Below are 12,998 nucleotides of genomic sequence, written 5' to 3' on the forward strand. Positions count from 1 at the left end.
CAATGGGATGAATGGTGGGATGACGTTTACCTCAGGCTACTCTTGATAATTAATCTATTCAGCTGTATTTTGCTCTAATGAAAGGACACAATACAAAAGACTGTTTGATTATCTGGGCTACGATTTTCATACAGAGATCGTGTATCTATTATTTATTGGCCTCTTCAGAGTGCTACTGCTACTTTCCAAAAAACATCAGCTTTCACCAATCAAGAGTTTGTTTTAGTATTTCCATTCCTATATGTATGAGACATTATTGGAATACAGAGCATTAATGGTTAAAGTATCAGCTGATCATGCTGAAGATCAACCAACAGAAAGTCCATGTGGTTGCCACCTGCAGTTTGACAGGCTGTTGTACAAACCTAATTGTGAAAACAAAGCACCTTCTCAGCTGCTTGCAGAGGCTGAAACAAAGTGAACTTTGGTTAAAATGACGTTGCTTTCAACCATCTTGCAGGAGAGGGTTTCATTTGCATCACTCGCCTGATAAAACTGCTCTCCTGCTGTTTATGCAACAACCCACCCTGAGTTTAAAGAGCCGTTACTTCCGATGAATAAACAAGCTATTTCTGAAGCTCTTCTGTGAGCATCTGTTTCGTTTGAAATTCTTGAAACTGTCACAGCCTTCAGTAAATTGGAGCCTGCAGAGGAACAGTATGACTGCGTGGATTCGCCTTCTCTGAGACTGTCCTGACATCAGCTGGTAGATATCTGGCAGCTGACATAAAAATGTTATTTGTTTATGACTTTGGAAGCTCTCTGTAGCCAAGAGACTTCAAGGTTTACTCATGCATCACAGGTACACTCTGCAGAGCAGCTGGCTTCTCCTGCAGGCTTTCTTTACATTATCGTCATCGGGCAAAAATAGATTCATCTCCATGTTTGAGAGTACATGCAACAGTAGCATTCATGATGTTTCCACACTCCTTCTTAATTTCCATGCTGTTGTTGTGCCCACTGTAGCCCCTCATGCGTGCCCCCCACGTCACCATGCGCCACTCACTTGCTAAACCGCAGGCCTCCGGCATGCATGTGGCTCTGGACCGTCTGCCAGCGCCCGGCCTTGCTGCCCCCCGTCACCATGCTCCGAACGCTGTCACTGCGACTGGGCCCCGCCCCAGACCCAGAGCAAGCACCACCCCCGCTGTCGCTGGCCCCCGGTGAGGGTCCAGCACCGCCCTGCCCACCCTTATCCACGGCCCCACTGGGAGGAACGGTGGGGCGGATGTTAGACAAAGAAACACGGACAGACAGGAAGAAAAGGACCAAGAGAAGATACAAAGAAGAGAGAGAGAGATGAACAGACGAGAAACAGACGCACAGACGTACAGAGCCGGAGAGCAAAGTTAGTAAAAACTGGTGAGAGAGACACTTTGTGGACACTTGGTCCAGCCACAAGTGACCAGTACACAACAAAAAGCTGCTGGTCAGCCAGACAGTCAGTAAATAAGCAGTGAAGAGGTCTGAGCTGACATTTACTGTGTAACACTTTGAGTAAACTGGAGAGCGCAATTGTTTTGCTCTTTGTACAAATAACTGAAACATATTTTCCAAAGTTCAACAGTTCTGTTAAAAACTGCACAAATATTGAAGGCCAAATGAGTTCTCTAACTGAAAACGACTTTTTTAAATGACTTGAAATGCCCAGTGCAGTCAGGAAATGCAAATACCGACGACATACTGGCATCACCTATAGGGAACTCTCTGTTATTGCAGACAACAATCTGTTTTTGGAAACATCTAAGGTGAGAAATGGGCCAAGAGATGCAGCAGGTCTGCCCCATTTCACTCCACACAGGGGGACAGCGATGACCAACCCGCTGGCTCTGAGAACTGAGTGTAACAGCTGAGTAATGATGCACATACATCATCTTCAGATTTTAACTGCAGATGGAGGTGATGAGAACAAACCACTAATGTCTCTGTAATCTCACAGAAACTCACCTGCAGCTCATGATGAAAACAGCAGCACTTAAATACTGAATGAGTTTGTGTGAAATGTTTCACGAAACTTGCAAAATATTTTCAGCGGGAAAATCAATTTTAACACAGCCTCTCCGTAATTTCTCCACCTGGCCCACCCCAGCCGACCTAGACGTAGACGTCACAGAGACGAGTAGAGACAGAACGTCGACGTCGGTGCGAGGACCTTTCTCTGAGTGAGGACAAACCACACACACACAGCTGCACACCAGGACAACGTCTCCAACAACATTTAGACATTAAGTGTAGGCTGACGGTAGAATGAATGATTTCTCCACTGAACAATGAGATGTGTTCCAGCTATCCGGGCTACTGCCCACACTACTCTCACATGTGATTAAAACTCTGCTCTTCTCCTGTGCGTTTCTAGTTTTATTGTTTTAGCAAAACACCATTATTTCAACAGCAAGGAGTCAGAGACGGTTGATTCACACGTCTCAGAAATGCCACTATCATCGGCCTATTAAATGATAAACATCAAATCTAAATAATTATGTCAATAATATAATTCAGAGCAATCACAACAATCTGCTGCTGCTCACTGACTTTACAATAATTTCAACATCACTGCACAGATACGGAGTAACTGATCTCCCTGTGGTTTTGAAAGAGTCAAGTGAGATGTAATTAGAGAGGATAAGAACGAACAGGTTCACTTAATGCCTCAGTGACGTGTGACATGCATCTAAACGATGGACCGGAGGTTGATATGAAACAGACGTTTTACCATCCAGACGCTTAATTGTTGCACTGTACACGACGGATGCAGTGTCACTATTTTTGGAACAGGGCTCAGTAGACTAGACTCAGGAGGGCTATCAGGCAGCCTTAAAGCACTTACAGTACTATGAGGGGATGGTGGGAGTAGTGACAATAAATGAGCAGATAACACAGAGTGAGTGGGGGAAGAGGTGAGAGGAATGAAAACACATAACGACACTACACAAACAAACAAAAAAAACATAAAATAGTAGAACAGAAACCACCCCGTTAAAGGAACAGCCGGACATTTTGGGAAATATGTTAATTGGCTTTTTGGTGCAGAGTTGGATGAGAACATTAATACCAGCTACAGCCAGCTGCAGATTATTTTAGTTTAGCATAAAGACTAGAAACAGGTAATAAAATCAGTCTACCAACACCACTTGAACTCACTAATTAGCGAATTCTTGTCCAGGCGCAGTATCTTCCTGGAGTCTCTGCTAGTTGCCTGGCAATTGCTCCCACAGTCCAGCATGTAAAACAGCAAATTGTCCTTTTTACACTGTGGTGTTTGTACAGATTAAACAAACAAGATATAAGGTGTTAAATCAGTGAGCTTCAGAGCTGCAGGTAGGTAGATTTTGTCACCTTTGGACAGAGCGAGGCTTTTCTTCCCCCACCCTGTTTACGCTAGGCTAAAGTAAGCGACCGCTGGCTGCTTCATGCTTAATGAAACATATTATATGAGACTGGTATTGATGTTCTCATCTAACTCTCAGCCTGAAAACAACTATTCTTTGAAACTAACCCATTCAAAGATAAAAAACAAAACACTTAAAAAATCAACAACAGTCAACCCCCTGTGGAAACCTTAATGGCTTACGTTAAAGTCAAGTCTGCTACAGTATCCCGAGGAGCAGATTTGACAACTCGGATTTGAGAGGCTGGATTGTATAAAGAGGGAGAAGGCTCAGGTGAAACACTGAGATCTGCTCTCTCTGAGGGTTGCCCGTCTCCATGGTAACACCCCATGGGCTGCAGGTGAGAGGTAAAGAGGGTCTGATGAGGCCAGCAGGGCTGTAGGGAATGGGGCTATCAAACCATTGCACTTGTACACCCTGTACACTGTGAAATAATGTAATAATAATAGATAATAACATGTTATTTTCCTGATGTATAGTTCTGTGCTTTGAGTTTTTACTGTAACATCCAGAGGAGGGTCTCCAGCATAATTTTGACTCTCTGTGGAATCATCTCTCATAAGCAGCTGACGATTTAAAGCCTGATTTGTGTTTTCAGATAGGCTATATTAACTCATTCTGTATGAATTTCGTCAGACAGAAACACGGTCTTTCTATATAAAAGCGATCATTTGGAAAATGGTTGTAATTTCTGTCAATATTAGGGCAGTCCTACAAATCACAGCAATATTGAGGGATGGTGCTGCACATCTCTATCAGGTGCTGCATGGCCAGCAGTGCATACTAAACACCACCTCGCTGTGGACATGCCTGAATGCAAAAACATGAGGATTACCAGGGATGAGAGGAGACTTCTGTTAAAAGACATGTGGCCAGACAGCGTTACAAAATGAGGCTTTCTGCCCCCCCACCCCTTTGGACTATTAAATGTGACCTTTGCAGTGCTCAGGGGGATGTATTGATCAACTGCTGGCTTTGATTCAGAGTATTTTTTGTGTTATATGTCAGGTGCTTAGGCAAACAAAACACCAAGAGTTTGTTAAAATCATAAATTTAGCATGCAAGAAATCTTATCTTGCTAATAATGTCTAATTTAAGTTTTGTGGGAGGTTTTTTCCAGGGTGTACACAAGCCCCTGTTCACTACAGCCCTGCCCAGATAGAGAGGTCCCTTACCAGCCACGACTGAGACTCACTTGGGCGTGAGGCGAGGGTCTCCGTAGGGAGCATAGGGAGACATGTTTAAGAGGAACTCCTTGGGCGGGTAAGAGCTCCACCTCTGTTGCACATTGCTGCTGTCATTGTTATTCCAAAAGTCTCTGTCTAGATCGCTGTGGCCAGAGAGACAGAGAGAGGTGAAACGGGTAAGAGCAAACAAACAATCAAAGACAGTTATAAAGAAGCAAAACATGACAAGTGGGCAGAGAGAAACCGTAAAATATAAAAAGAGAAAAGTTAGAATACTGTCTCATAAATCTAAAGGTCAGAGAGAGAGTGTTAATAAATAGGAGTATTCTGTAAAACTTGAAACATGGATGGTGAATACTTTTGTTCATGAGAGATTAATTTAACGTTACATTCATCACATGGTTCCAGTGAAATACTGGTGCTTGATAAAACACAAGTGACCTGCACGTGTTACCACTCTGTCAGGGATGAAGAAACAAATAAAACAGAGGAAGCAGAAAAACTGTATAAAACAAAAACAACAGATCATTGAAAACAAACTGTGTCATTCAACCTTCAGCAAGTCTAATCTTCAATAACACTACTGACAACATAAAATAAAGGTTCCCAGTAGAAATGTAATAAAAACTATGCAAGACAGCAGCTCAGTTCACGTTCTTATAGTGGTGAATATTCTGAATTTAATAATCTCTTGGATTTAGCCTCTGATTTATACAAACAGAACTACACTGTGTTGTTAAGAGGCTGTGAGATTCAGCCTCTTTGATAAATGAGAGATACACCCATATAACACTGTCTCGAGGGCATCATTTCAGAGTGGACATTTCAGGTTACAAGATTAGCTTTCAAATCAGGAATGGCTGTTTAAATGCGATGCTATCACCACATCATGGATCATTTCCATACGCCTGCGTCTACACCGTCCCTGACACCTACTTGATGGCTTTATTTTCCCCTCGACCTCGCACCGAATCTGGAGAGCTGGCAGCCTCCACCCCAGGCTTATTCCTCTTCCCCTGCAAAGAGACAAGAGGGAGACAGAGACAGAGAGCGACGGAGGGGAGACAGATCTTAGAGTCGCGTCTTGATCGCTGTTTACAAAAGCAGTTTTGCAACTGAAGTGCTTGTTATAGAGGTTTTAGACCAGCATCAGGTTCCAACACATGTTGTAAGATGTGATGAAGGAGGGAAGAGCAACAAATTGGTTTGATGCCAAGACTAAAGGCGGCTTCTGAGGATCAAGACGTGACGAGGGACCACTTAACTACAATGAGATGCAAAAACACACACTCACTCTCACATGCATGACACACGCAGGCATTTTAATAAATATCAGAATTCAGAACCAGAAGTCAGGTAAAACTAAACCCAGATGAGATGCCATATCATGGTTTATTATACCTGCAGAGACTGTATTTATAGCTGTGTGTTAAAAAATTATGGTAGAACCACAGAGCCTGTGCTCTGTTGCTACGTTGCGGGCTACGCTGTAGCTGAGAAGAACTACACACACACACAATGAAACAGCCTACACACATAATGGTGTAGGCTGTTGATGGTGAAGTGAACATTAAGTAAGCTGAAGATAACCTCAGCGGTCTTCTTCCTTACAGAAACACAATATCCACAATCTCCACTACACATCCTCTGCTTCCTGTCACAGTGAATAAAAGAATATATCTAAGAATGCATTTAGTGTTGGAAATGTAACTCGAGAAAGACACGGTCTGACCATGTACAATACATCCGTCTTGTGTTACGCTGTGGGTTTCTTCTGCCATTAAACCCTGGTGTCAAGTATAAATCCAGCTTAAGGAGACTGAAACAATGAGAGCCCAGATATGGTAAAAAAAATGCATGAAGAAAAAAAAACAAGTGAAAAAAAAAAAAAGCGCTCTTTTAGGAGGAAACAGGATTATTTGTAAGGTAAGAAATTCTCGATAGGCAACAAAAACGCACACATTTCTATTGTAATATATCACACAGCTTACTTTACTTACTCTCTGCAAATTTTTACCACTTAATGGATGGTGCTTTTAGCAGAGCAATATACAGTACTTACAGTTATTGACCCCTTCGTTTTATTGAACTCCATATTTATTGAACTCTTGAGGGTGATAACGCTGAGCTGAGTCACGCAGACCCTTTAATCTTACATAATGTTATTCCATCGTAACCTCACATCAAGGACATGACGAGCACATATGCCGTAAAACGCTCACTAAACAGAAAAGACCTCGCTTCATTTCTCAACCTGCTGTGAAGCAAAATTAGACATAGCACGTTTTGAAGTGAAGTTTTATCCATAATCAAGGAAACAACATTTTGGACTTGATCCCGTTTGGAGATCTCAGCTACACTACCATCTGTTGCTGCAGATAATTATCTTCCTCGTTGACTTGACTTAGCTTTAATTACATATGATTATATTTTGACAAAATATGCTGTGCTTTGCATGTGACTCCTGCATTAGTTATCAGTGAGAAATATCTCATCAAGCCAGGCAGATTAAAAAAAAAAAAAAAAGATTCAAAGTTGAAACTCCAAAATACAAGACCATGACTTTTACCAGCATACAGTATGTCTGGATGACAAATTACATTGATAAAAGGACTTTGTTCACATTGTGATAAAAAGTTAATTTCAAGTCTCGCAGAAGAATGTTGTGACAGGGATATTAAAGCTTTAATTAACAACAGAAGCACTTATAAACTTCTTATTTCACAGATTTGTAGCTTTTAAGTTGCTAATAATTTTGACACCCACTGTTGTTTGGTAAAAGACCTTCCTCACAAGAGGAAAATCTGTCTTTATTGGAGGTTTTACTCATGGTTTCTGTTCTGCTGCTGCTACAAGTCACGAGTCGTCCTTTTATAGTGGAGTTACTTTAACGGACGCTCTGTTTTTACAGTGCAGCGTCCGCGGGAGGTCAAGCCACTGCATCAGGAGAAGACCTGCAGTGTGCAGTCACATCTTCTGCAGTGTGTGAAACAATCACATTCACGTCTAAAGAGAGCTCAGAGGTCCCTGTTCACCTGACCTTCATGTCTTTGGACTGTTGAAACTGCAGAGGCCAACACACACACACACAAAGACAACATAGAAATTTAAAAGCTCCCAGCCGGGTTCAAACCAATGATCGTCATGTTGAACCGACAGTCTGACATCATGGCGTCCTGAGCTGACTGAAAACCTGTTCCTCCAATTATTCATGAAGGTGAGCAGAGTTACCGGAGCGAAAACGACAAGCACAGACACAATCATGACACTGTGACACCTTATAGGAGTAAGAGTGGACACCATATTATATGAATGAGATTTTGATTCTACAAAGGTTCTGTGGCAAAGCAGTAAAAAATGAAAACATTAAAAATCAGGTTAAACACCTGAAGCACGTTCACAGGAACAGAAGAAGGTACAACCTTGTTTAAAGGCTCTGTGTGGAATCAGGCACTTTACATGCAGTAAGGATACTTTTTAATGCAACCTTATAAATATTGAAGAGCTGTCTGAAAACCTTAGAGCAGATGGTTCCAGATGTAGACCAAGAGGACTACGAGTTTTTAGCTTCCTCACGCCTAAACGGACAAAACAAACAGAACTTGTCAACCAAAATGACCCATGTGACTTCTCCAAAAATAACTCAGACATGAATTTTCCGGTCGACTGCCTCTGCTGTTAAGGTTTGGTCAAGTTTAGGAAACAGTTGCTTGAAGGTAGTAGTTTCTCTCATCACCAGCCAAGACATTACTGTCCAGGAAAATATAAAATGCTGCAGGTTGTTTTACGTGTTTCAACAAACTGCCAATGCTGTGTGACTCCTGCACAAAATACATTCTTAAAAAGGGAGAAGAAATGTTTATGGCTAATGCTGAGAGATTTGTAGTTCAGTTTTAACTCTCTGATGAATACACTTGTACTCAATAAACGATTTCAAGCAGCATTGAGCCTGGAGGCTTTCAGACCAAGCACAGTGCGGAGTGTTTATCTGAATACAGCTTTCAGTGTCCTGCAGACAGGTGGCCTCTGTATCTATCTCTAATGCATCCATGATACACTCTATTATTTAACACGTCACATCTCGTATGTCGAGCTCAACACAAATAATTTCAATTTAGAGCAATACTTGAGGTCTGACCTGATCTGTACCTACATTAAGCCACTCCACTGTAAACACACACATAATGTACTGGACGGTGCACAGGGTAGAATAATATCAGATTCGGAGACTCAGAGAAGGATGGATTTTTAGCAGTCAAGAATATGCTATCAAGTGCAGCTCATCTATCATTAAACAGAATCATAAAATCTTCAGGAGGCTAGAGAGAGAGGGTGGAGAAGGTACAACGTTGAGAGAGTGTGGGAGGATGTGAGAAACAACGCAAGAGCGGGAGGACGGGAAGAAACAGGAGTACGACGACAGAGTGGAGGAGTGGGTGAAAAACAGAGGATAGAGGAGGTTTGAAACAGAATCCAGATTAGTGAAGGCGCCATAGCTGCGCAGAGGAAGTTAACGACGCCACGTTAGAAGGTGCGGAGGGACGGAGGAAGATCCTCTGTTCAGGGCAAGGTGGGTCTACTTTCCTCTGAAGCGTCCTCCTAAATCCTGCTGTCATCGTGTTTGTGACACACCTGGATGTTCAACAGCACCTTCTCCTCCTGCCCCGTCTGAACGCCTGTCTGGCTGCATCTGCCTCTGCCTCTCACTCCCCCCTCCTCCTCCCACTCTCCTCCCCCTTCCACTCCCATAAAACAACCAATGGCATGAGACCAGCTCCTGATGGCTTCATCTCTTCATCTTTTTCTTTAAATGCACCATTCATATTTATGTGATTCATCGGAGGAGTGATCACTTGAATATCTTAAACACACAAACCCTGACTTTACCAGTCCAGTTTCCAAAAAATTACATTTCTATACAACCATTTGGTCCCTGGAAACATTAGAGGCACTTTGGTTAACGTTAGGAAAAGACCATGGTTTTTGTAAATAAGTAAACTCAGCCTGTCAAACAAATTGAATATATTGTGAAGGAACATTTTGCAGATACAGCTGATGCCAACATTCCTGGATAAAATAATTAGCCTAACAACATTTCCTCATTTCCTAACGTATTTGCTGTTGTAAACTGGCAGTTATCTGTTTTATATCTTCTTTCGTGTTGTTAAAAATACATGTGTGCTTGTGTAACTACCCGTTGCTGGATATGTGAATACATGTTCTAAATTGTTATTTAAAACAAAAAAAAGGTATTTTAATATTTTAAACACACTTTCCTCCTGAATATCTTTAACACACAAAACTGGGCTTCAGGGAATTATTTAACTGAAATTTAACTGAGACCCATAAGTGATTAAAAAGTGAGTCATTGTTTAAGTTATTTTTTGAGCAACAATGCCAAACATTTACTTCTCAGATGAGATTTGTGTCTTTTCTTTGTAGTCTATGATATCAAATTTCAAATCATTGTGTTTTGGACTATATTTTTGTTTTCTGACATTCAACTCATACAGAAGATAATTAACAGATTTTTAAAAAAGTAGAAAATAATCACTAGTTTATATTACTGACCTTTGAATATTCTCACTACACAGTTTATCTATTTTTTATTTAACCTTTAAGAGTGTGACACACAAAACAAACAAAAGATAATGATATGCAAGATAAAATCCAGACAAGGACTATGAAGGAGAAAGTACAGTGGCAGCAGAGCTGAGAAAAGAGAGGAACGATCCTGGAAAAAGAAATCGTGACGTTCTGACAAGGACACAGAGATAAAGTGACAAAAGGACAAATACAAACCAGACCATTCGGTATAAAAGGAAAAGGAGGGTGACACAAAAACAAAGACAGAGACATAGATAACTTTGAGGGTAAACAAAGATAAGAAATGGTTTGTTTGTCAGGTTTTTTTCTACTCTAAAGCAATGATAGCAATTTTGATTTGAAAGAGCACTTAACATACTTTATAAATCTAGTGAGTGATTGTAAATGTAGAAAATTATACCATTTAGCTTGGCTGTTTTTCCTCCCAATAGCCCAGCTAACTCTCAGCCTGTGTATGTTTCATCAACTGCTGTGCTGCAGTCTCTCCTCAAACAGAAAGACAGACAGAGATGAAAGAGCGCGACAAAAGGGAAGCAGGGAGGGAGGAGAGCAGGACAGGGTGTAGGAAACGCCAGCAGATCAGAATATATAGGAGGAATTACAGTGGCTCCAACAGCAGCCAATAGCTCTGAGTGATGCTCATTAGCATATGAATCATTAGCACGGCACTGGAGGCTGCAGGCAAGAAGTCATGATGCACAAAGCTCGGAGCACACAAAGCCATGTTTACAGAGTGCACTAAGGTTTCTGATCATGTTTACAGTCATGGCCAAACATAGAGCCGCTCCGATGCCAGAGAACACAAAGAGGAAAACATCATTCAACAGTATCAGTGTATACATTCAATTCAAGGTCACAGCGTCATCACAAGAAAACCTGACTGCCCACACAGCGGACAGTTTATCTTCAATACCATGCTGTTGTTCAGAAACATGTAAGGAAAGAACAACAATGTAAAGTTGTGGATGTGTTTTCATGAGAGGTGTTTGCTCCCCCCCCCCAGTCACAGAGCTGGTTATTCGACAGCATCAGAAAGCTTTTTTTTAGCTGACAGTGAATGCTTGGTGAAACTTTTAATCTTGTTTTTTTGGTCTAATAGATCCTGATTTTTCTAATTTCATATAACACAGTTTAATATTTGACAGTTCCTCTGTTGAATCCAGATTAGGTTTGACCACATTTTTCAAAGTAAGGCATCAAAAAGAGCAGTTTTTGGTATGGGAATACATATAACTGATATTTTCTTTATTAGCTAATAAGGGAGACAGTTAATGTCTTGATTGGTTGATTAATCGTTGACAGAAAACAGTGAAATATGGCTCAATTTGCTCAAGCCCAAGTTGACTTCTCTAAATGTCTTGTTTTGTCTAAAGAAGAGTCAAAAACCCAAAGTTATAATGATAGGAATCAGAACAAAAAAAAAAAAAAAAACATTTTCACACTGGAGAAACTCTTTCAATATAAAAACTCAGATATCACATCAGCACTAATATTAAAAAGAAAAAAAAGAAACCATACACAGCCCTAGTCAGTCAGATGTGAAACTTATTAAAGCTGCATATAACTTGTTTTATTCATTACTTATTGACCAATAAAAACTAATGATTATCTGTATCAATTATTATATGTTATCATGTCAAACATTAAGATTTTAATGTAATTAAACTACACAAAAACATTTGGGTGTGGACGACATGGAGGAAACTGAGCTCAAATCTTTTGTTTTAACCTGATTAATAAATAACAACTTGACAGTAAGTGATGTAAACTTAATGAGGGTTATTAAATGCTAATTTTGCCTTTGTCACAAGCAGAATTCAGCCAACAAAGAAAATGATTAACATTACACAATCAACTGTAGCAGCATCAGATCTAAGAGAATTGCATGATTATCTGCATCTACTGCTTTTACTGTCAGTCAGTCTCTTTATTCTGTGCAGCTGTGTTGACATGTTGAAATATTTCTGTGCCAGGAAACTTTTAATACAAACTTGGTCACGAGAAAATTCCCCAAAACGTCGTGGGATCACCGTGGACATCGGCTCGGTCGCAATGATTTTGGGAGTGTGTGAAAAATAACTTACCAGTTTACGCTGACACCAGGTGCAGACGCCACATAGAGCTACCAGCCAAACGGCACACACTACGAACGCAACAGACACCAGGAATACACTGAGAGACACCGAGCCTGAGGGAGAGAGACAAAGACAGAGAAGAGAGAGACAGAGACACATAGAGAGGAGGGTGTTAGTGCATTTAACGAATCACTTGCCCTCCTGAGGTTTAAAGTCTAGTTCACTTTTTAAACTGTTGAAGTACAAAATGTGACAAGACTCTCAGTTTTAGGGGAATATAAAGGTATAATCAGGAGCAACGCTTTGCAATCTGCCTTCCTTCCTTCTTTCCTTCCCTTCTCCATTCATCTATGTCATCTGGCATCTGTCATCAGTAAGACACAGAGAGAAATGAAACAAGAGTGGGGGTGGGTGGGGGCATAAAGGCGCAGAAATTGCTTCATGCTCATGTTCCCTGCATGTATCAATAGGAGATGCGCACATGTCAGGAAGAGATAATATCATGGGGCCAGAAGCCATGCAATTACCAGCTTCCGTTTTCCCTCTTCTATCTCGTAAATCCTTCAGCAACTTTGTTCCCATTTTGACAGATGAAAACTTCTCCCTGAGCCTTCTATTCCTCATCTCTATTTCTTTCAATTACCGCCTCTCAACAATGCCGTTCATTCAGTTGTCTGCCACCTTGTCTGCCAAGCAATTCAAAATGCAGTGGCACGCTGGCAAAACAATGTCGGCAAACA

General features: G+C 41.1%; 1 protein-coding gene across 3 annotated transcripts in view; it reads right to left on the reverse strand.

Annotated features, from left to right (window-relative positions):
* The window catches only part of syt7b (synaptotagmin VIIb), an 80,590-nt gene that overhangs the window by 29,171 nt on the left and 38,421 nt on the right, over positions 1-12,998 (reverse strand). For 2 of the 3 annotated variants that reach the window (XM_018686226.2, XM_018686225.2), the window contains exons 2-5: positions 12,268-12,371; positions 5,513-5,592; positions 4,585-4,719; positions 1,007-1,207 (exon numbers count right to left, since the gene is read on the reverse strand). In XM_018686226.2, the coding sequence (XP_018541742.1) occupies positions 1,007-1,207; positions 4,585-4,719; positions 5,513-5,592; positions 12,268-12,371 (520 nt within the window). The remainder of the gene's footprint in view (positions 1-1,006; positions 1,208-4,584; positions 4,720-5,512; positions 5,593-12,267; positions 12,372-12,998) is intronic. The other variant, XM_018686227.2, reaches the window with a different exon arrangement.

Source organism: Lates calcarifer, linkage group LG2, assembly GCF_001640805.2.
Source record: "Lates calcarifer isolate ASB-BC8 linkage group LG2, TLL_Latcal_v3, whole genome shotgun sequence".
Lineage (NCBI taxonomy): Eukaryota > Metazoa > Chordata > Actinopteri > Centropomidae > Lates > Lates calcarifer.